Source organism: Saimiri boliviensis, chromosome 18, assembly GCF_048565385.1.
Source record: "Saimiri boliviensis isolate mSaiBol1 chromosome 18, mSaiBol1.pri, whole genome shotgun sequence".
Classification (NCBI taxonomy): Eukaryota; Metazoa; Chordata; class Mammalia; order Primates; family Cebidae; genus Saimiri; species Saimiri boliviensis.
Genome location: NC_133466.1, coordinates 8,892,317 through 8,917,201, shown reverse-complemented (window position 1 = coordinate 8,917,201; position 24,885 = coordinate 8,892,317). Strand labels below are relative to the sequence as shown.

Genomic DNA, 24,885 nt, shown 5'->3' with positions numbered 1-24,885 from the left:
GATACAATCTCACTGTCACCCAGGCTGGAGTGCAGTGGCATGAGCTCTGCTCACTGCAACTTCCTCCTCCCAGATTCAAGCAATCCCCTCCCTGCCTCAGCCCCTCAAGTTGCTGGGATTACAGGCATGTGCCACCACACCCAGTTAATTTTTGTATTTTCAGTAGAGACAGGGTTTCACCATGTTGGCCAAGCTGGTCTCAAACTCCTGACCTCAAGTGATCTGCCAATTTCGGCCTCCCAAAGTGCTGGGATTATAGGTGTAAGCCACCACGCCTGAACCAGCAGAGATTTTTCTTCTCAGATAACAATCAACTCTAATTATAGACATGTGAACACCCACCTGGATTATCGCCACCACTCCCACCCGGGGAGGCACTTTGTCTAACAGGGACATGGAACTCACTTGGCTTTCCCTGGGTTCCAGAAGGAACCTCCAGTTACTCAGCCTAACTACTGCTAGCGTGGGAAGCTGGGAAGCACAGAACGAAACTGAGTTATGAATCATGCGCACACAGACAGCTGTCGGGGGATGCGTGCCAACCAGAGGGGCCACGCACATTCCGTGTTGACGGGACAGCACCTGCAGTAGGCAGAGAGAACTTGAAACCGATCATATGAAATCCCCATTGCCGTAATTCCTTTTTGGAACAGGGCAGGGCATAAAAAGAAGTCATCCAGATGATCAGTCAGCCAGGCATTAAAAGAAAAGAACTGACCTTGGGCCAGAAGGGCCTCAGTGTCTGAGTTGGAAGGGCACTTCCAACTTCAGTGGTCTTGACATCCATACCCTGAAGAACCTGGGCTCTGAGAAAGCTCCTGGGGCCCATGTGAGCAGGGGGCTGTGCAGTACTTCACTTGAAAGGGGGCTTTACAGGCATGGTGGCACATATTTGCAATCCAAGCTATTATGGGGGCTGAGGCAGGAGGATCACTTGAACCTAGGAGGCAGAGGTTGTAGTGAGGCGAGATCGTCCCACTGCACTCCAGCCTGGGCAACAGAGCAAGATTCCATCAGAAAGAAAAGAAAAGAAAGATGGAAGGGGGGCATTATTGCTTAAAAAAAAAGAAATTGGCCATGTACAGTGGCTCACATGTGCAATCCCAGCACTGTGGGAGGCTGAGGCAGGTGGATCACAAGGTCAGAAGTTTGAGACCAGCCTGGCCAACAGGGTGAAAATCCCATCTCTACTAAAAACATAAAAATTAGCTGGGCATGGCAGTGTGCACCTGTAGTCCCAGCCACTCGGGGTACTGAGGCAGGAGAATTGCTTGAAGCCGGGAGGCAGAGGGTGCAGTGAGCCGAGATCATTCACTACACTCCAGCCTGGGCGACAAAGCGAGACTCCATCTCAAAAAAAAAAAAAATTAAGCCACAGATCTAGTATAACTCTCTCATCTCACAGATGAGAAACAGACCCAGAGAGTCTGGGTGATTCACCAGCATCCCACAGCTGCTGTGTCAAGATAGTATGCAAGAAAGTTACAGTCTGAGATTTTTCTATTTCATTTTTAGGTAAATTTTGTATGCACATATTATCCAATTTTAAACTGAAAACTCTATTAGCATCAGGGTGACCTCTGGAACCAATGGGCAAAGAAAGAGGTAGGTACAGACTTCCCCACCATTCCTCCCTCTTCTCGTCTCCTTGCCTTTCGCATCCGGAGAAAATCCTTCTCTGCCAGGCAATGACTTCATCGTTTTCCTTCTCACTAATTTGAATACTCTTATGGGAGAGCCAAACAAAAATGAAAATGATGAATGACTCCTTGTGCAATGCAGAAGAAATGTGGCGTTTGGGATCTCAAAGTGACGGAATACCCCTCATGCAGAAACAGAACATGCTTCTCTCCGAAACAAAAAGCAGAAATAAAGGTATTTCAGAGCCCAGAGGGTGTTTGGCCAAATGATAGGTGTGTAAAAGATTTTAAAGGGGCAGGTGAAAGCAAATCAACTCTCACCTCCAAAGCAGGTAACTTCTATTTGAAAGAAATACAAAAGTTCCTCTAAATAAGCTACAAAGCTCAGTCAGGGGATAAATAGAAATGGGAGAGAGGGATGCTTAACATGTAGGAGGGAAAAATACCTGCTTGGTTATCCAGCATATTTATTTTATACATTTACAGGTTTTTACTCAAACACATTTTTAACGTGGAGCTCAGCCTCTATCTGCACATCCCATGTATCCAGGTGACTGATCAGACCTCAGTTACGAAGAACACTAACTTCTAAGAATATCTGAAAAGTTTCTACTTAGAAACTACTATTAAATCATCATCCAAGTTTGGACAATGCTGCTTTCTTATCATAGATTTCATACTGCATCAGAATCTTGAAACATATTCTCAGATTTTATTTGCAGTTTCCAAAGTAGGTGGCTATCGGCAGTGCCGTGTGGGGAAAGCACCTGTCTCAGTTGGTAGCTGAAGAGAGGATTAAAACAACTCTTGGTGGCCACCCACTCCATGTCAGAAACTGCAATGAGCTTTCCACAGCTCTGACCTTCCCCACATGAATGGCATTACCATGAGTGGGCATGACTGCAGCGTCCCCATTTTAAGATGAGATGCCACAGAATCTGCCTCAGGTCAGTAGCCAATGAAGCTCCAGGGCCTGTCCTGCTTTCACCATGCCATGCAGCCTTGTCCAGTGGTAAACGAAACTTCAATAATCTCAGGCTGGTTTTTCCAAGGTCATGTCATTGGCCCTCCTGCTAAGGAATAGCTTCTTTAAAATCTATAGACTAAGGCTGGGAGTGGCTCACACCTGTAATCCCAGCACTTTGGGAGGCCAACGTGGGTGGATGTCAGGAGTTCAAGACCAGCCTGACCAACATGGTGAAAGCCCATCTCTACTAAAATTACAAAAATTAGCCAGGTGTGGTGGCACATACCTGTAATCCCAGCTACTCAGGAGGCTGAGGCAGGAGAATCGCTTGAACCCAAGAGGCGGAGGTTGCAGTGAGCAGAGACTGTACCACTGCTCTCCAGCCTGGTGACAGAGTGAGACTCTTTGTCTCAAAAAAAAAAAAAAAAAAAATCTATGAACTAGAGTGGAAACAGCTACAACCATCATAGTGGAAACAGTTTCAACCATCAGAGTGGAAACAGTTCCAACCATCAGCAGATTCAGCTCACTATTAAACTACAATCAACACACTTGGCTTTTTCTCTAAGATAAACCTAAACTAGGGGAAACAGAGTATAGAGATGTCCCTGCCACCATCTTTATTATTTATCTTTTCTAACTCCAAACCTTGCCTTATTACCTTTTCTGGTCTTTCACTGCTTGTTTAAATAAAGCAGAGGCATTTGACAAAATGAATATCAAATGTTGTTACAATCAAGCAATTCTGCAGAGTAATAAACATCTGGGGTTTTTTTAAACAGAGGATGTAGTAATGTCAGGTGTACATGTTCCGACTGTCACGGAAGGTTTAGGGGTCTCAGGAAGGTGTGGGTGATGCACAAGGCACATCCACAGGACTGTGAAAATGTTCAAACCACAGCAGATTCGGCTCTTTTGAAATGACTGTGAATTACCTGTGAAAATGACAATTAAAGGGTTACGATTTTTAAAAAAGAGAAAGTTCAATTAAAAAGCAACTTGCTTCACATATAAGAGAAACACAAACATGAACAGTTGACTATATTTTCTCATCTTTCAAAAAAAGTTGGACTAAAAAAACATTTTCAGCTAAACAGTCACCAGCAACAAACAACTGGTTCTAGTATAATGAGAAAAAAACTGTAGAAATCTTCAACAAAAACTCCGTTCCAAGAAAACATCTACCATGCCAGGCACGGTGGCTCAGGCCTATAATCCCAGCACTTTGGGAGGCTAAATTAGGAGGATCACTTAAGTTCAGAAGTTCAAGACCAACCTGGGTAATATAGTGAGACCCCCACTCCCACCCCGGCCATCTCTACAAAATAATTTAAAAATTATCCAGGCATGCTTCATGCCTGTGGTCCCAACTACTCAGGAGGCTGAGGTGGGAGGATCACTTGGGCCCAGAAGGTTGAGGATGCAGTGAGCCATGATCAGACCACTGTACTCCAGTCTGGGCAACAGAGTGAGATCCTATCTTCAAAAAAAAAAAAATAACAAAAACATACACACATCACAATCCTGAGTGCAGACCACACCAATTTGTTTCATGGACATCTACAGCATTGCTCTTGAAGGATACGTCATGAAAGCTAAAAATAACTGCACACAAAGTCTGAATAATAATGAGAGTTTGACAAATATTAGCTATGTACTAAGAGCTCTGCTGACATATTATCCCAGTGCGTCCTTGCCCTACCCAGTGAGGCACCCTGAGGGTGGGCCCAGTGTCCTCTCTATTCCCCATGGGTCCCAGAGCCTCACACAGGGTCTTGCACATAGCTAGTGTGCCAGAGAAAGTAGTTGAGTAATTAAACTTTTTTTTTAAGTAGACAATTTCCAGCTACATTACACAGATAAGGAAATAGGGGCATAAAAAGTTACTGATTTCCCCAAGGTTACTTGTCTAATAAATTGGGATTCCAAACCAGGGCAGCAGGACCCCATCCCAAGATCTAAGTCATGTAAAATGAATGAACCATAGGCCAATATGCAATTTCTGCAAGCGCTTTTGCCCCAGATAGCCTGCCATATCATGTACTTTTTTTTTTTTTTATAAAAGTCTCATATACCCTCAAAAGATGAAGACTGCCACCACTGAAACATTCAAAAGATGGGTGCTGTGGGTTTGAAAGGGCTTCAACTATTTTGAGCACAGCAGAGTCTCCGCCACAGCTAGGCAGCTTGCCCTACCCTGAAGGAGACACGTTTACTACACTCCAGGTGACATTCACCCCTGCCGTTCTGTGCATTCAAACTTGCCGTTCTGTGCAGTCAAACTTGGAATGCTTCAAGTTGTCCAATAGTAAAATGATGTACGACTGCAATGGACTGAATGTTTGTGTGCCCTCCCCAATCTCTGTCAAAATTCATGTGTTGAAATCCTAACCCCCAACGTGATGGTAATCACTTTTGGAAGGTGATAAGTCATAAGGGCAGAGCCCTCACTAATGGGATTAATGCCCTTCTACCTGAGAACCTTTAAGAGCTCTCTCACCTCCTTTCCACCAGGTGAGGACACAAGTCAGCAGTCAGCAGGGCTTGGTGGCTCATTCCTGTATTCCTAGCACATTGAGAGGCTGAGGCAGGTGGATCATTTGAGGTCAGGAATTTGAGACCAGCCTGGCCAACACGATGAAACCCTGTCTCTACTAAAAATTACCAAAAAAAATTAGTTGAGTGTGGTGGTGCATGCCTGTAATCCCAGCTGCTCAGGAGGCTGAGGCAGGAGAATTGCTTTAACCCAGGAGACAGAGGTTGCAGTGAGTCGAGATCCTGCCATTGCACTCCAGCCTGGGCCACAGAGTGAGACTCCATCTCAAAAAAAAAAAAAAAAAAAAAAAAAAAAAGAAGTCAGCATTCTACAATCTGGAAGAGAATTTGACCAAGCTGGGTAGCACCTGGATCTCAGACTTCCAGCCTCCAGAATGGTGAGAAACAAATTTTTATTGTTCACAGACCACTCAGTGGATGGCACCGCAAATTGATGAAGACATCAGCATCAATGCTGAGAGGACACTGGGACAGTCAGTTCTAATGAAAATGTCACCCAAATAGAACACCCTATTGCTATCATAAACGGTAAACATCAGAACTCTACCCTACTTAAAATATCAGTTACAAAATACGAAAACAAACAACCAAGAACACTAAAAGTTAATGTAGAAGCATCTCTGAAAAATACTAGGCCACAGGATAATTCAACTTCAGGAGCTTGGCACGTGAAAGGTTAACTTATTCAGGTGTTGAATTAGAACAACAAAAAAATTTTGATGGAGAACTTGCCAGACTAACCCTTCAGTCACAACCACTGCCAAAGTCAAAGGCTAAAGCTGTATTTTAAACTTTAGAAGTAAATATTAAAATGAAGGTTCTTTAAATTTTTCGAATAATTTTCACTTTTAAAGTACCAAACTGACACATAAAAAAATTCGCACTAATTATTCCAAGCAATAAACGTCTTTAAAATGCTTTATTTCACAATTACGCTAATATCCCACTAATTTGGGACACTTACCAATGTATTTATTCTTTGCTCATTACCTATGTGCACATTAAGAGTACACCAATAACACAATACAGGCATTAATATGTAAAACATCAACAAAAGCCATCTGGAAAGCTAATGAATAATCAAGGGATTTCAAATTAAACTACAGAATTTTCCCTTAGAATCTTTAGGACAACACTGTCAAGCTCAATCTATTCACTTCGCCTCCAGAATCAATTTTTCAAACTTTGTGACAGGTCTAATCGCTTCCACCTGTGTCTCCAGCTTGACTCTTGACTGGCATGCTACCAGCCAGGGTGGAAATGTAGACAAAGACCCCTATTAGGATCCGGCTGTTTCTCTACTGTGAGGTCACTCAGCCATTAAATTAGTTCCAGCCCAATTTCTGTCCTCTCGGGCCTCGACTTCAGGGGAGGAGGGTGCAGAGTTGAGTCAGTTAGCAGCACAGAACCAGAAGTGGAGAAAAGGGGGAAAGATGTTTGGGACTTACTAGGTCTGTGTGCATGCTGCTGAAAAGCTGGGGTGCGCCCCAAACTCTGAAGCTGAAATACTATCTTTCTTCAATGACTCCAGCTATTCTCACCAATGCTTTCCTGTCTCCCTTTCCATTTTTAAAAAACGTATATTTTATGGGATTGTGTTTCCTTTTCTCCTTCACTTGTAGAAAGTCAACTGTCTCCCACACAACATTCCCTCATCTCACATGAGCCTGATTCACAAAATCAGGCGCTTTTAGCTCAGCCATCTAAAAGCGCCAGAGGTCACTGAGAGATAGGAAGGCTGGCTTATGGAAGCTCTGGTGTGGGTGCATTGCCGGGGCAAAGGAGTCGAGCTGAAGGTGCCTGGAGAGCATCTAGTGCTACAACACTGAAGCCAGCAAGGCTCAGGGAGGAGAGACTCTCCAGGTCACAGAGCTAGTGAATGATAAAGTCTTAGTTCCAGCATTTTCCCTACTAGGTTATGAGCTCTATAGCATCAGGAACAAGGCCTGACACACAGTAACAGCAAAAACAAAAACAGAAACCCTGCACATCTCTCCTGTATCACTGTGCCCACTTCCTTTCTGCCCAAAGCCCCGGTGCTCAGACCAAGAATGGTGTATGCAACTTTACAAACTGGCACATGCACCAGGATCTGCTTCTGCAAATGCGCCGTCAGGCATGGATGCTGCCTTAGCTGCCGTGACACCTCTCCAGTGCCTGATGCGTGCCTGGCATACAGGAGGTGCTCCAGAAATGCTCATCCCGTGAGGCAAAGAAGCCAAATCTAAGCCTGGAACATCAAGAGACTTAAACGGTGACAAATGAGAAATCAGCTTATTTAACAAGAAAATCTAAAATATTCTTTACAAATACGAAACGTCCAACCCTTGGCCAGCTCATTCAGAATGCACGAATATACGGAGGAAATCAGCACAGGCAAGGAAGGTTATGCTCATCTGCTCACCACACACTGCGGCTTCACGTCATTTCATTTCACTATCTGACAGAGACTTGGTACAAGTCAATCAAAAAAGATACTATCGGCCAAATAAAAGATGATTCCAAAAACAGCACAATGACTCAGTTATCCCAAGCTCCTATGTTTCACAGTCTAATCTCATGCTGTCTCCAAAGTAGAGGGTCGATTGTCATTTATCAGGAGATTAAATGGAATGTGCCGCACTCCCACCATGTCAAGGCAGAGTGAGCTCTGGGAGGGGTTTTTCCTGCAGCGACAATGGATTTGCACTGGCCAGTCCACACCCCCTTCCCTAGACCCCACCACCACCAATAGCTCACATCTGCAAAGGGATTCCTGAGCTGTAGCTGTGGGATGTGACCCTGGAACAAGACGAAGTTCACCGTCACAGACACAGACACAGACTGGACCCATGTCTAGGTCGCTACCTAACTGTTCACAGGGAAACCTACCAGGAAATAGCACAGGAAAATAAAGGCCTCTGGCATGAAACATAACCAGCGATACACGGGCATGGTGACAAGGTTAGGCCCTGTGTCCCCACACAAATCTCATCTTGAATTACAATCCTTTAATCCCTGTGATCCTCACATGTCAAGGGAGAGACTGGGTGGAGGTAGCTGGATCATGGGTTGGTTCCCCCGGGCTGTTCTCATGATAGTGAGTTCTCAGGAGATCTGATGGTTTGTACATGTTTGGTAGTTCCCCCTGTGTTCACTCTCCTTCCCGCCGCCCTGTGAAGAAGGTGCCTTGCTTCCCCTTCACCTTCCGCCATGACTGTAAGTTTCCGAAGGCCTCCCCAGGCATGCTGAACTGCGAGTCAGTTAAACCTCTTTCCTTTATAAATTACCCAATCTCAGGCAGTTCTTTATAGCAATGTGGAAACAGACTAATACACATGGCACCCAGAAAGTGCTACCCTGACAATAGTGTGGAAAAGCAATTCGTGGCCAGGAAGACATGTCAGAGAAAATGGCTGGAGCCTGGGATAAAGGATGAAATAAGCTTTTCTAAGCAAATGAGCTGGGTGGCAAAGCCAAGTCAGATTATTGGGGAAAAGAGCATTACTCACGGGGTTTGGCTTCTTACTTTGAGGGTAGAGGGGTCTCAGTCATCAGCAAGCAGCACCCACATTGCCCTGTGAGAGTGCTCTCCCCTCTACTCAATCACAAACGTGCTTAAAAACTTGCAGGGTGGAGGCACAAGGTAAAGGTGGTGGGGGTTAATGCTCTAAGAAAAGCTACTCAGGTGCCCAGAGAAATGAAAGCTCTCCACAACAGTACCATGGTAGCTCCGCTTGATTTGCAGACAAAGAAGAAAATATGATGTCCTCCAAAATCTGTCTGAAGTCTCCAAATCCTCTAGATTTGTCAATACCTTAAAAAAAAAAAAAAAAAAAAAAATTCCTCTAATGGCTGAGCACAGTGGCACATGCCTGTAATCCCAGCACTTTGGGAGGGTGAGGCAGGCAGATCACCTGAGATCAGGAGTTCGAGACCAGCCTGACCAACATGGAGAAACCCCGTATCTACTAAAAATACAAAATTAGCCGGGCGGGGTGGTGCATGCTGGTAATCGCAGCTACTCAGGAGTCTGAGGCAGGAGCATCGCTTGAACCTGGGAAGTGGAGGTTGCCATGAGCTAAGATCATGCCATTGCACTCCAGCCTGGGTAACGAGAGCAAAATTCCATCTTAAAAAAAAAAAAAATTCCTCTAATTACCTTGAGTAAACACTGAAACAAAGTCAGTGTTGTAAGTCAAATAATTACATGTGATCCTAAATCTGGTAGACCCTGGCACTATGAGAATGTGTATCCTGCTTTCAGCGCCTCCAGCTATTTTTCTTGATAGTCTAAAAAACTGAAAGTACATGCCTGAGGCAGAATTCTAATTTTCTTCCAATGTCTACCCTCCTCCCCTTCTTAGTGATAGAAGCCTGGTTTCCAGTGAGATTCATGGATGCCTACTATAAAGACCACATTTATTTCCCAGCCTTGTTTGTAGGTAGACAGGTCACGTGACCAGCTCCTGTTCATAACAGATGAGCAAAAAGGTCACGTGCAACTTCTGTCCCTTAAAGAATGCCTTCTTTAACCCTTCCTCCTGCTTACTGGCTCAGGTAAGAACATAAACACTGGGGTTACCATCTTGGGCATGTGCTGAAGGTGGCCGAGCAACTCAAGTTGGCCCTTGACACATAAGCCAACACATCAATGCTGCACTTCCCATCTCAGCCTATCTCATTTGCAGGAGAGAAAAATAAACTTCCATCCTGTTTCTGTTTTGGGATATCTGTTGCACAGAGCAAAACCTAATCCTAATTGCCCTAGGAACTGGTACATGAATCGGGGGTGCTAGGTCTCAGATTTTATGTATGGCACCAGAAACAAGGTCTGGAAGTGCAGCCTGATATGGGGGAGATGGGCAGGGATGGCTGGCAAAGACACAGGTGTCACAGGTTCTCCACTGGTGACCACTGCAGCAAAGCCTTGGATCGAGTCCTGACCTTCTACATGTCGGGAGGTGGACCTGGGGTCTGTTAGAAGCTGTATCCTTAGGAGACAGCTCTGAAAATTCAAAATGTCAGCATTTGCCAGTCCTTGACATTCTCAGCAAAGTTCAAGCAAAGAGAAATAACCTCCAACTAAAGCTAACTAGTCTCAAGAAAGGGAGAAAAAATACAGATTCGATTAGAAGGGAGCTTTGTTTCAGCAACCAACAATCTAAGTTGAGCCTATGGGGCTGTCTCTGCAGCCCCAGCAGGAGATAAGACAGATGCTTCACTGCATAGAGCCCAGAAGCGTGTGCCAAAGATATGATTAAGAGCCTGGCCTTACACCCAAGCCCACGGTTTCATTTGGCCCAAGGGAGGTGCTATTAAATTGGGAGGGAACGGAATGGCAGAGCACTGAGGCCTTTAAAAGACCAGTTTTTAGGCTGAAAAACTGTCTAGACAAGATCTTGATGGTTACTCACATGGAACCAATCAGAAGCAAACAGACTGGAGGGCTACTAAAGTCTTGAGAGACTTGTATTGCCACAGAAACCTTAAGGCTGGCCTATAAAAAGCTGTGACTATTCAGTCCTCAAAACAACACCCAGACCCCAAATCCTCCCAGGAAGCGCGTGTTAGAAGCCCATCCTCTCCAGTATCCATCTCCGACGTGGTACAGAGAAGACCCTTGCAGAAGGCAAAGCCATGACCCTAAAAGATGCCAGGAAAGAGTTCCCGGAGGGCAGAACATGGGTTGCCAGACAGTGACAAGGAAACGTACTGGCCACCAGTGTAGAAGATGCAAGGGGACTTGATAGGCCCGATTTCTACTACAGCAGCATGGCATATGGTGTGCTGGGGACAGACAGCTCATCTGTTTCAATTAACAGATTACAAGACCTCAATAGGCACATGTGGCCCTAAAACAGAAAACAGAACATCACCCGGAGATCCTGAATCTGAGTGAGTGGAAGGAAAAGAATGTGATACTAGGGTCCTCTTCCTTGAGAAAGGGGTGAGAGTTTTCTATGGAGAGGAAGAGAGAGATGCATATGGATATCTGGGACCTCAGCAGAAACTGCTGGCTGTTCCCTACTATGTCCTTCCCCATCTTCCTTAGGAATACAACTCCCAGTTTTTAGCTGGTGCAGGTTCTATGATGGGGAAGGGAGGTCAGAGAGAAAGTTTTTTACAATAGTATGATCAAGATCCATACCTAATGTAAATTTCACTTATACTTCAGCCCATCAGGAAAGAGCTGCTCAACTGCTACAGAAATAATATACACATACGAAGAGAGAAATAAGCACTGAGATAACTCAGTCTGTGGTTTTGAAAATTTTTCTTGTCCTGTCCAATTGGTTCATTGAAGTGATAGTCTCATCATGTTGACCAGGCTGGTCCAGGCTGGTCCTGGGCTTCATCAATTCTCCTGCCTCAGCCTCCCAAAGTGCTCCAATTACAGTCATGAGCCACAAAAAAGTATGCCACATTTTTTTTTTTTTAATCAGACAGTCTTGTTCTGTCACCCGGGCTGGAGTGCAATGGCATGATCTCGGCTCACTGCAGCTTCTGCCTCCTGGGTTCAATCAATTCTCCTGACTCAGCCTCCCAAGTATATGGGATTACAGGAATGCGCCACTACTGCCTGGCTAATTTTTGTATTTTTAGTAGAGATGGGGTTTCATCATGTTGGCCAGGCTGGTCTTGGACTCCTGACCTCAAGTGATCTGCCCACCTCGGCTTCCCAAAATGCGAGGATTACAGGCATGAGCCACTGTGCCCAGCCGCATCCCACATTTTCGATAAATATTCAGAAATAGGAATAGTTCCACAAACAATAAATTCTGTTACCTGGAATTCTACACACTAGTGTGATACCAGCGTTTAACACTGTTCTGGTAATGACTCCAAAGCACTAAAACAACGGTCCCCAACCTTTTTGGCATGAGGGTATAATTTTGTTGAAGACAATTTGTCCATGGGTGGGGGTTTGGGGGTGGTTCTGGGATGAAACTGCTCCACCTCAGATCATTAGGTGTTAGATTTTCTTAAGGAGCACACAAGCTAGATCCCTCACATGCATAGTTCACAATAGGGTTTGAGCTCCTATGAGAATCTAATGCTGCTGCCGATTTGACAGGAGGTGGGGCTCAGCAAGTGATGCTCACCTGCATCGCTCACCTGCTGCTGTGCGGCCCAGTTCCTAACCGGCTGCAGACCGATGGGTACCAGTCCACAGCCTGGGAGTCAGGGATCCCTGCACTAAAAATTAATGTATGAGATTCATTGATCTGTGTAAAGCTGCAACCGGAAGAGAAGAGCTGCCAGTACACGTTACCTATTATTACTGCCACAAACAGACTATGTTTCCATAAGGATAGCTCATTAGAATGTTTTGGATTTGTGTTCTTTCCCAAATCTCATGTTGAATTGTAATCCCCAGTTTTGGAGGAGGGCCTGGTGGGAGGTGATTGGACCATGGGGGTGGATTTCATCCTTGCTGTTCTCATGAGATCTGGTTGTTTAAAAGTGTGTAGCACCACCCCCTTGGCTCTCTTCCTCCTGCTCCCACCATGTAAGATGTGCCTGCTTCCCCTTCACCTTCTGCAATGATTTTAAGTTTCCTGCGGCCTCCCCAGTCATGCTTCCTGTACAGCCTGCAGAACTGTGAGTCAATGAAACCTCTTTTCTTTGTAAACAACCCAGTCTCAGGTCTTTATAGCAATGCGAGAACCAACTGACACACTTGTGTAGGATTAAATATAGTTTTAGAAATAGTTTGGTCTTATTCTTGGAATGTAACAAGCCATGCATTTTGTTCATCCATCTATCTCGTGGTCCCTCTGACACCAAGGTGATCTCTTCAAATATCTTCTCCTTACAAAGGAAACTGCCTCCCACCCAGAGGAATTTCTTCCCAGGCTCACTGACTCAGTAGGCTTCTGTGAGTAACTTCACCTAGCAGCGTTAGGAAGGAACCCCTGGGAACAGTGGACGCAGTGCATCTACGGTAAGCTAAGGCCATCAACAACCATTCATTCCATATCAGCTCTGCACCAAGCAAGGTATTCATAACAATCAAACCAGACAAGAAGAAAAACAAAGATTCCTAAACCCTCTCAGAAAGGCTAAAATATTTTTCCCCTTTGAAAAATAAAAACTCGTAACCCTATGGGAGTTTCCACCTCTAGTGCTGGCAAGCTCGGCTTCCATGTCTATCAAACACTTTTACAGACGCAAGTTTACGAAGGCAGAGGGTTTTTTAAAGTTTAATATCAAAAGTAAACTTCCTGATATCCAAGAATATTAAGGTCATGTATTTATACAAGTTCTTTTTCACCCCAAAACACAGGCTGGACAGCACGTGGTGAAGCGTTCTGCGGATGCACAAAAGCCTCGGTCCCTCCGCACGCTCAAGGCACGTGCTGACCTCTTGGTGATGCACTGCCCTGGCCACGAGCTCCAGGACCACACTTCCAAAGTTCTCAACTGCGCTCACATGAAATACTCTTCAGTGTTCTCCACAGAAACAACAAAAGTGGTCTGAAAGTGCACATATTTTTTTATCTGAACTTCACCTCCCCAAATCTGCTGTTCAATAACTTGTCTGATTTTATTTAGAAAATGTAACTATCAGGAGTTACCCCTTCAATGTAATAAAGTCTTCGCTTGAGTCACAAAGGATTATTACAGAGTTTGCAACAAGCAAGCGATGACTGTTCCATCTACAAGAACAGGCTTTTTCCTTTTCTACTGGGAAGCAATGAGTGTCAGAGGAGGGGTAGAAGCAGGAGAATTAGGGTCACTAAAAAATAAATACCTATGACAACACAAATTAACTCAGTACACAACAACTGTTAATGAACATGGCTCACAGCTCCCCTCCCAGTCCGTCCCCATTGCTCTGATAACCCTCCCAAATGATTCAGCCAATGCTTCCTCTAATACAACACATTCCAATGATGCTAAGTGTGAGTCAAGAAAATGCTAAAGTTAGCTCATCATTTTATAGCAATATAGCATTAAGTTTGAGAAACTGTTAAGAAAAAAGCCCAAAATACTCCCATATACTGAATTATACATCTGTCTACTCAGGTGGTCCCCATGAGTGAGATGCCTAGAAACAACGAATCCAGTTATTCTGGGAATATTTCATTCCTGGAAGGCACTTTTGTTATTCCCTTCCTCTATAACCCAATTTTTTAAACTCAAATAGTATTAGTGCTATTGAGAAGTTTTAAAAAATTCCTTTCATTTGTTTTCTACTTTTTAATCTTTAATCAAAGTCTACATAATAGAAAGAATCAAAAGGAAAACTTGCAATAAGGGTAAATTTCAAATATTCTAACAGGGTTATGGACTGCTTTAAAAAGGTATTGGGGCTGGGCATGGTGGCTCAAGACTAAAATCCCAGCACTCTGGGAGGCTAAGTCAGGAGGATCGCTTGAGCCCAGAAGTTCAAAGTCAGCTTGGGCAACATGGCGAAACCCTGTCTCTACCAAAAATATTCAAAAACTTAGCTGGGTGTGGTGACGTGCGCCTATAGTCTCAGCTACTTGGGAGGCTCAGGCAGGAGCATTCCTTGAGCTCAGAAGGTCGAGGCTGCAGTGAGCCATGATTGTACCACTGCACTCCAGCCTGGGTGACAGAGCAAGACCCTGTCTCCAAAAATAAAGAAATAAAAGTATTGGATAGCAATGTACCAAAAACACTTTTCAAAATACAAAGCTCTAACACTTTTGAATTTAACACAGCTTAGGTGTCCTTCAAACTTGTTATTCAAATGCCCCTGAAAAACATCCTCAGTTAAACGTCTTAACACTGATTGTAACTGCGCAAAAGTAGAATGATAACCTGAGCAATAATGCCCCATCCTTTTTCATAACATTATTTTAACAAAGAACATTCTGAAGGCCCACTTCAAGGACGCAAGACACAAAGCACAGCCACCTTCCATTCCCATAAAAAACAATCTGTGATCAAAGAACTTCAACTTCCTTTCCCACAGTTGAACTCTTCTTCTTTTTTTTTTTTTTTTTTTTTTTTTTTGAGACAGAGTTTCCCTCTTGTTACCCAGGCTGGAGTGCAATGGCGCGGTCTCGGCTCACCGCAACCTCCGCCTCCTGGGTTCAGGCAATTCTCCTGCCTCAGCCTCCTGAGTAGCTGGGATTACAGGCACGCACCACCATGCCCAGCTACAGTTGAACTCTTCTAAGGACGAGGGTACTTCCGCCTTGTTAATAGGTCTAGTCCAATGTATTCCTCTACAACTCTATCCCCTCCCCAACCATTGGTGAGAGAGGATGATCAATGGAACAGGATTCCTCCCAGCAGATGCAGAGGAGGCCTGCTCACACCTTACCCATCCAGGAGACGCATCGTCGTGGCGGTCACTTCGGCAAACAAAATTACTTTCCCCAACTGCTTGGTCTGCAGATTTTGGCGATAGATCTCCAAGTTGAAATTTTCTGATGCGAAGGCCTCCATGTCGGTCACCACGGGTATATGAGATGGGGTAATTTCTACTTCAGACATGTAGGATGAAACAAATTTGAGAGAGAGCTGGCTGGATTTTATTTCTCCCTCAGAGTCCACGTGTTTCCTAAGCCACTGCATAAGAGGATCCCGGATTTCCTGTGTCATAAAGAAAGAAATGACAAGGTCATAATTTGGAATTACATTGATGATGGTAGCTTTTCCTTAAAATGCCATTTTGGTAATATTAGTACTTCCTAAATTATGACCAATAAAAGCTAGATTAACATACGCCACACATCTAAACTATCAGATAATATAATAAGTATACTCAATATGCCTGTACTATAAATAAGCTGTTCAGAAACCAGGATCCAAGAAAATCGGTTCAGTTCATGATTATACTTATCTTACGTTCTGTCATGATTTTCAAGATTCCCCTCCAGTCTAGAGGTCATGAGTAGTTCTCCAGTCCTCTGTGCATTTTATGGAAAACTTTTTATTTTTCTGCCCCACAAAGAAATTCATTATCCTATCTAGAAAAACAACAACAGAAAACCCTGGGTGAAAGAAGTCACAGAACACAAAGCACTAAGATACAGAACCCTGGGGCTCAGCCTCAGGTCTTAGACAAACTCCACTTCCTCATGTAAAGACAAGACAAGTTGATCACCCACAAGGAAGACACTCATTTTCACAAAGGGAAAGTGGGGTACCCCAAAGCTGCTTTCGTTTGCCCCAAATGGAGGTACAAGGGGAAGACAGACGGCTAATCCTAGAAGAGATGCTGCCCACTCCAGCCTCAGAGCTCTCTATTCTTCCCCCGAAACCACACAGCTGCAGGAGGTTCCTCTACCCCAGACCTCAGAGGTCCCAGAGGCCTTCCTCCAGGGTCGTTTATGGAACTCAGGGCTGGGGCAAGTCATCATCTCAAGAGACCTGCAAAAACTTACTAAGATCTCAGTCAACACAGATCCAGGCTCTTAGGCCATCCTCCTGCAAACAACAGGCCCTTCAAGTCCAAAGCTCCCTTTGGCTACAGAGAAGTGGCTTCAAAGACGAAACTTAATTCAACTAATTTCAACTGACCAACCTTTAAAACTCCCATCTTGTCTGCAGATAATACAGAGGAGAAGAGAACTAGTGAAATGACTTCAGAAGAAAGCATTAGGAAGAAATCCAGGAGACAAAACATTTTACAGGACAGCTGGGCTGGAATCTTCAACTAGTCAATGTCATGGTGGAGATGCGGTGGGAACAGAGGTGGAGGGGGACCCAGTCCAGATTAGAAGGGGCGTAAAAGACATAATGAAATTAAATACGTGGTTTTTCATTGGATTCCAATTTAAACAAACTAGCTGGAAAGAACAATTAGGAAATCTGAATGGGAACAGTATACATTAGATAACAAACTAGAATTACTGTCAGTTTTAAGTGACAAGGGTTCTGTGAAAGCTGGGCACAGTGGCTCACTCCTGTAATCCCAGCACTTTGACAGGGTAAGGCAGGCAGATTGCTTGAGCTCAGGAGTTGGAGACCAGCCTGGACAACATGGCGAAACCCTGTCTCTACTAAAAATGCAAAAATCAGCCAGGCATGGTGGCATGCAACTGGAGTCTCAGCTACTCAGGTGGCTGAGGAGGGAAGACTGCTTGAGCCTAAGAGGCGGAGGCTGCAGTGAGCCAACAACATGCCACTGCACTCCTGCCTGAGTGACAGAACCAAACCCTGTCTCAAGAAAAAAAGGAGGTACTGTGGTGACATAGGAGAAATCCTTAATTTTTAGAAATGTATATATGTCATGATAACTGTAACCTACCCCCAAAATACATAAAATAAATAAAGCAAAATGTTGATAATTGCTAAATCTAGATGATGGGTATTTGGGATACGTGTTACAGAATTCTCTCTATTCTTTTTTTTTTTTTTTTTTTTTTTGAGATGGAGTCTTGTTCTTATCACCCAGGCTAGAGTGCATTGGTGTGATTTTGGCTCACTGCAACCTCCACCTTCCAGGTTCAAGCAATTCTCCTGACTCTGCTTCCCTAGTAGCTGGGATTATGATACCCACCACCACACCTGGCTACTTTTTGTATTTTTAGTAGGGATGGGGTTTCTCCATGTTGGTCAGGCTGGTCTCGAACTCCCAACCTCAGGTGATCCACCCACCTCAGCCTCCCATAGTGCTGGGATTATAGGTGTGAGCCACTGCGCCTGGCTCTATTCTCTCTATTCTTTTCCATGTTTGAGAACTGTCATAATTAAGAGTTTAAAAAGTGGTGAAATAAACATAAGCTATTTAAAAATAATAAATTCAGGCCAGGCATGGTGACTCACGCCTTTAATCCCAGCACTTTGAGAGGCTGACGATGCCAGATCACTTGAGGCCAGGAGTTTGAGACTAGCCTAGGCAACACAGTGAGACCCCATCTCTCCTAAAAATACAAAAATTAGCTGGGCATGGTGGCGCACGCCTATAAACCCATTTACTCAGAAGGCTAAGGCAGAAGAATCTCTTGAACCCAGGAGGCGAAGGTTGCAGTAAGCTGAGATCACGCCACTGCACTCCAGCCTGGGTGAAAGAACAAAACTCCATTTCAAAAAATAATAATAATAATGAATTCAATTGACCATACACTGGCAACCCATTCCTTCCATCATCTATTCAACAAATGTTACATACAGAATGTCTCCCATATGGCAGGCAGTCTCACAGGCTCTGACAACTGAGCAATGATCAAAGGTGCCAAAATTCCTATCTCTGGAGGGTTAATGCTATAGGGTAGGAGTCAGAAAGTTAAAAAAAGGCCAGGCACAGTGGCTCATGCCTGTAATCCTACCACTTTGGGAGGCCAAGGTGGGCGGATCACTTGAGGTCAGAAATTCGAGACCCGCCTGGTCAACATGTTGAAATCTCATCTCTACTAAAAATACAAAAAACTAACTGGGTGTGGTGGCAGGTTCCTGTAATCCTGGCTACTTGGGAGGCTGAGGCCCAAGAATCACTTGAACCCAAGAGGTGGGGGTTGCAGTAAGCCAAGGTTGTGCCACTGCACTCCAGCCTGGGTGATAGAGCAAGACTCAGTCTCAAAAAAATAAATAAATACAATACAATACATAGAATGTTATAGAGTAATACGTACAAAGGAGGGGCAAGAAAGCAGAGAAGAGAGAAAAGAAGAGAGGGAGGCCACTTCAGATCAGACAGACGGAGGACCTGATGAGAAGGCGACTTAAGGAAAGGCTTGGAGCAAGCGAGGAAGGGCGCTGGGACAAAATCCAGAAAACGATGTCATTATATTTATTTATAAAGGGATTCCAGCAAGTGCAGAGGCTCCCGGAGCAGGGAAGGAGCCTGATCAGGGCACAGCATTTGAGCAGCGTGAGCCTGGAAAGAAGGTGGAGCGCCAGGGCCAGAGAGGTGGAGGGGGTGGCGAGGCCACAGTTCACATCATGGAGAGCCTCGAAGGCCACTGTGAGGACTGGGCGTTCACTCGAGGACCAACAGGGAGCGCCAGAAGGTTCTGGGGAAGGGCGTATGATGTCCTACCTCTGTTGGAGCAGGATCGCCCCACTCTGACCCCTGTGTTGAGAGCAGCCAGAGGGGAACAAACAGGCAGAGAAACTAGTTATGAAGTCACCTAAGTGACCCAGGAGTGGGACCACTGCCTGGACCGGTGTGTGGCAGACATGGTAAGAAAGGAGAGCATTCGCAGTATACCCTGAAGTACAGGCTACAGGATTTGCTAACAAGTCACACTTGAGATGTTAGAGAAAACAGAGGCTCACAAAAGAGCCCCAGATTTCTGGCCTAAACACCTGGAAGGATAGAACTGCTGCTGGAAACACCACAGGGAGAGCAGGTTTGGAGAGGAAGAGGCAGGAGGTCAGCCCTGAGTGTGCTAAGCTTGAACTATCTATGAAACATCCCATGGGGGCCAGGCACTGTGACTCACACCTGTAATCCCAGCACTTTGGGAGGTCGGGGCAGGCAAATCATTTAAGGTCAAGAGTTCAGGACCAACCTGGCCAACATGGTGAAACCCCATCTCTACTAAAAATACAAAAATTAGCTGGACGTGATGGTGTACATCTGTAGTCCCAGCTACTAGGGAGGCTGAGGCAGGAGAATCCCTTTAACCCAGGAGATGGAGGTTGCAGTGGGCCGAGACCATGCCACTGCACTCCAGCTTGAGCAACAAAGCAAGACTTGGTCTCAAAATTTAAAAAACAAAAAGAGGAAAAAAAAAAAATCCCATGAAACAATGAACTGGTAGTAGAACATGTGAGTCCAGAATCCAGGGGAGAGGTCTGCACCACGGACATCAATCTGAGAACTGTCAGGCTATGAGTGATCACGTAGAGCCAAGAAAGAGGATAAGCCCCACGGAAAAGTGACTAGCTGAAAAGAGGGTGCAAAGTAGGGCTGCTTTCACAGGGTACCACAAACCGGGTGGCCTGAAGCGACAGGAACCTACGCTTTCACAGTTCCGGGGGACTGAAGTCAGAAATGAGCAGGTCAACAGGACTGTGCTTCCTGGGAAGGCTCTGGGGGAACTCACGCCCACGCCTCCTTGCTTCTGGCGCTGCTGACACTCCGTGCTGCCCCTCGGCTTGCACACACATCACCCCCATGTCTGCAGCCACCATCACATGGCGTTCTCCTCTTGAAGTGTCCCTGATTCTGTGTGTCTTCTAGTCTTCTAACGACACCAGTCAGACTGGATTAGGGATCTACCCTAACAACCTCATCTTAACTTGATTACATCTGCAAAGACCCAACTTCCAAATAAGGTCATATGCACAGGCTCCAGGGCTGGGCTTCCACATATCTTTTGCGGGGGCACAACTCAACCAACAATAGCGATCCATGCTTAGGTTAGGTTTCAGGGAGATCAAAAAGAGTCTGCAAAGGAGACTGAGAAAGGGAGAGAAAATCAAGTGTGTCTGTGGACAGCGGCAGGGGGGCGGTGGCTGCGGGAGTCTCCAGACTACAGTTTTGTAGGCTGGAAGACGATGGCAGCGCCGGGGAGACAGAGCTGCTGGCCTTGATGCCGCAGAGCCCAGACTCTGATGAAAGCAGTTTGAGAAGCGTGATGGAAACCAAAGTCTGCTGGGAGTTGTGAAAAGAGAAGAACGACAGACTCCAGGATAAAATCTGGCAGCGTCTCCTCTAAAGGAGAAAAGAGAAATGGGGCAGTGGCTAGAGGGAGGAATGGGGTGAAAAACTTCAGTTTGCTTTAAGAGGGAGAAATAGCAGCATTTTCAGGTTGATGTGAAAGGTCCCCTAGAGAAAAAAATCCAGAGAGCCAGATGAGGTGGGACCCAGAGCATACGCAGAAAGGTCAGCCTTGGGAGCAGAGACAGCTCACGCACAGGGTTGGGTGTGGCTCAGGCTCCCCTCTGGGGACACCGTATGACCCCACTGGTTCCAGACTTCTGTTGGCTCTTGCTGGTTGCACAGCTGTACAGGACAGCCTGGTAACTGAACTTCACTGCGCTCACCCTGCTCCACAGCTGCAGGGAGTTGGGAATCCTGGTGCTGGCAGTTGGCAGAAGTCATCTTATGATTGCTTCTACGTTCTCAATAAATAGGAAGCAAGATCATCAGCTAAGAGAGAAAAGAAGGAAGGCAGTGTGAAGTCTGGGGAGGGAAGAATGAACACGACAACAGGGAGAGTGAGAAGACGAATGCAGTAGGGAAACCTTCTGAGCAGCACCTTCCCCAGAGCGGCTGGAAGCATCTGAGGACCACAGAAGGTCAGTGATTCTGAACTGACAGTGAGGGGTCGGCATGATTTTGCATTTTTATCCTGCCACAGTCAGCTAACCAGCCACGTGGGCTTAGCACAGAGGAGGCAGTGAGCTGAGGGTGTACAGAAAGCACTGACTGAGACTAACTGGCCACAAATGAGGCACTGGAAACAGAAAGATAAAGATGAGTGATCTTGGTAGGGGAGAGAGTGAGAGGAACTCCCCAGGACCAAAAAGCTGAGGATCACCAGAGAGAGCTCCCAGAGAAGGTGTGCAAAATAAGGGGTGATCCTGCTTGCAAAGAAACCAGAAAAGTCATCACTGCTCATTAGAGAAATGCAAATCAAAACCACATTGAGATATATCTCATACCACTTAGAATGGCGCTCATTAAAAAATCTGGAGACAACAGATGCTGGAGAGGATGTGGAGAAATAGGAACACTTTTACACTGTTGGTGGGAGTGTAAATTAGTTCAACCATTGTGGAAGACAGTGTGGAAATTCCTCAAGGACCTAGAAATAGAAATTCCATTTGACCCAGCAATCCCATTGCTGGGTATATATCCAAAGGATTATAAATTGTTCTACTATAAGGACACATGAACACGAACGTCCATTGCAGCACTGTTTACAATAGCAAAGACCTGGAACCAACCCAAATGCCCATCGACGATAGACTGGACAGGGAAAATGTGGCACATATACACCATGGAATATTATGCAGCCATCAAAAATGATGAGTTCATGTCCTTTATAGGGACATAGATGAACCTGGAAACCATCATTCTCAGCAAGCTGACACAAGAGCAGAAAATCAAACAATTGTCCAATCTCAGGTATTCTGTTAGAGCAACAGAAAACAAAGTAAGATAGATGCATACACATGACTACAAGACAGTGTGACAAGTACTACAAAAATTTACCCAAACTATTCAAATGTACACTTCTCTTTAGCAAAGTAGGTCAACCTGACTTGCCAAATTTAATCACCTAATCTTACCTGCATGGAAGGTGAGAGCCATATTCTCAAGAAATGATATCATCATTGTTATATCTACTAATTCCTTAAGTAACACTCTAAATTATTTGTTTTTGAAAGCAATACTTAGACATGTACAAATCTGCAAAATAAAAGTGATGAAAACAAGGCATGCAGGTTTTTCTCTTATACCTATTTTACATAATCTTTCAGGGCTTACTCAAAACCAACTGAATTACACAGAACAAACAGAATCTAAAAGGTATCAAATGAAGCCAGGAACCTTTTAAGAAACATAACTATATACCACCCATAATTCTCTTAAATATTTGTATTCATTATAGTCAAATGCATTTTAAGTACCACAGGAAGCATTTAGCCTCTGCCAAAACTTTCTCCCCACTCCATCTTATCCCTGGACAACATAAAAATTCTGAGTAAAATTCTGGTTGTAAGAAATATCAAAATTACTATCTCTTTGGTGTATATCTGCCTGTTATGTCTTCTCAAATGCACTCAGATTATGACGATGACTTGAGAGCTGCATATGTAGCTGCTAATAATAGGAGTAGGGAAAAGGAATTAATTCATGACTCTTGGCTAAACTCTCCTAATGACCATGCAGTGTGAAAATGTTACTGAAAAAAAAAGGTTTCGATCTTGGACATCAAGACAAGTGGGCTGACATATAAGTAGTATTACCCACTCTGCAATCCCCAAATCTACTTATTTCTTTGAACTCAACTACCAGAGGATAGCTAAAAGGTCACTTCTGTAGGGAGAACGTCTCTGACCCACAGCCGTTCACAAACTTTCATAAACCCTTAGTTCAGGCGTCCCCAAACTTTTTACACAGGGAGCCAGTTCACTGTCCCTCAGACCGTTGGAGGGTCGCCACATACTATGCTCCTCTCACTGACCACCAATGAAAGAGGTGCCCCTTCCTGAAGTGCAGGGGGGGGGGTTGGATAAATGGTCTCAGGGGGCCGCATGCGGCCCGCAGGCCGTAGTTTGGGGATGCCTGCCTTAGTTACTTTACAGCACTTATCACAACTATAACTACGTAATTTGTATAACTGCTTATTCAATGCCAAACTGTCTTATTAGAATATAAGTTCCATAAAGATAATACACATATGTTCCTATTTTGCTCCCAACTGTATCCATGGAAGCTAGGACAAAAGTGCATGCTTAATTAAGCATTTACTGTATAAATGCATATTAAAACCTAACCAAGGAAAACTCTCCAAGTAACAGATACAAAGGTAATCAAGAGGTAAAACTCAAAAAAGACAATGAGAGAGTGGTCCTGAGATGGCTAGGTAGCATCAAAAAGAAATTCACAATCTTTGAAATCATTACAGCTAGTCCTATTGGCAACAGAAAACCACTATCAGATTCCACTTCAAGGGGGTTTATACAATTCCAATTAATGTTATTTTTCTAACATTTAAACTTCAAGACTTTAGTATGTCTCTTCCTCTAGGATTTTAGATTAATTAAATACAGTTTAGGTGGAACCAAAAGCTGAATGCTTTACAGTCACATAAATGTGGCCCTTTTAAGTGAGCCACAGTACCCAGTCCTTCTCAAGAAAGGTGAATATATTTTTTGTCTTTTACTGGGATGTGTTGCACAGGACATGAAAATCCCAAGGACTCTTAAAAAAAAAAAAAAGTACTACAACTAATAAGTGACTTTAGCAAGGTTGCAGAATACAAGGTCAATATACAAAAATTGGCTGGGCATGGTGGCAGCACTTTGGGAGGCCAATGTGCGCAGATCATTTGATGGTGAAACCCCGCCTCTACTAAAAACACAAAAATTAGCCGAGTACGGTGGTGCACACCTGTAATCCCAGGTACTCAGGAGGCTGAGACGTGAGAATCGCTTGAACCTGTGAGGCAGAGGTTGCAGTGAGCCAAGATGGCGCCATTGCACTCCAGCCTGGGCAACAGAGTGAGACTCAGTATCAAAAAAAAAAAAAAGAAAAAGAAAAGAAAAATACAAAAATTGAATGCATTTCTATGTACTAACAATAAATATTTGGAACCTGAACCTCTTTAAAATACCATTTTTAAGCCAGGCATGGTAGCTCACGCCTGTAATCTCAGCACTTTGGGAGGCCAAGGTGGGCGGATCACGAGGTCAAGAAATCGAGACCATCCTGGCCAACATGGGGAAACCCCGTCTATATTAAAAATACAAAATATTAGCCGGGCATAGTGGCAGACACCTATAGTCCCAGCTACTTGGGAGGCTGAGGCAAGAGAATCATTTGAACCTGGGGGGGCAGAGGTTGCAGTGAGCCGAGACTGCACCACTGTACTCCAGCCTGGGTGAAAGAGCAAGACTCCATCTCAAAAATATACACATAGCAACCTTAAAGTGCCCCAGCCCAGAAGCTAAAAATATACACATACATATTTATAATTTTTAATGGCATCAATAGATCTGAAATATTTAGGGACATATTTAACAAAATATATGAGAGACCTGCATACTGAAAACTACAAAACACTTCTGAATTAAAAATTAAAGATGTCTGGGCATGATGACTCACACTTTTAATCCCAGCACTTTGGAAGGCTGAGG

General features: G+C 44.5%; 1 protein-coding gene across 15 annotated transcripts in view; it reads right to left on the bottom strand.

Moving 5' to 3' along the window:
- Nucleotides 1-24,885, bottom strand: part of HLCS (holocarboxylase synthetase) — a 234,429-nt gene that overhangs the window by 128,986 nt on the left and 80,558 nt on the right. For all 15 annotated transcript variants that reach the window (XM_074389292.1, XM_074389295.1, XM_074389285.1 and 12 more), the window contains one exon: nucleotides 15,443-15,714. In XM_074389292.1, coding sequence (XP_074245393.1) covers nucleotides 15,443-15,714 — 272 coding nt within the window. The remainder of the gene's footprint in view (nucleotides 1-15,442; nucleotides 15,715-24,885) is intronic.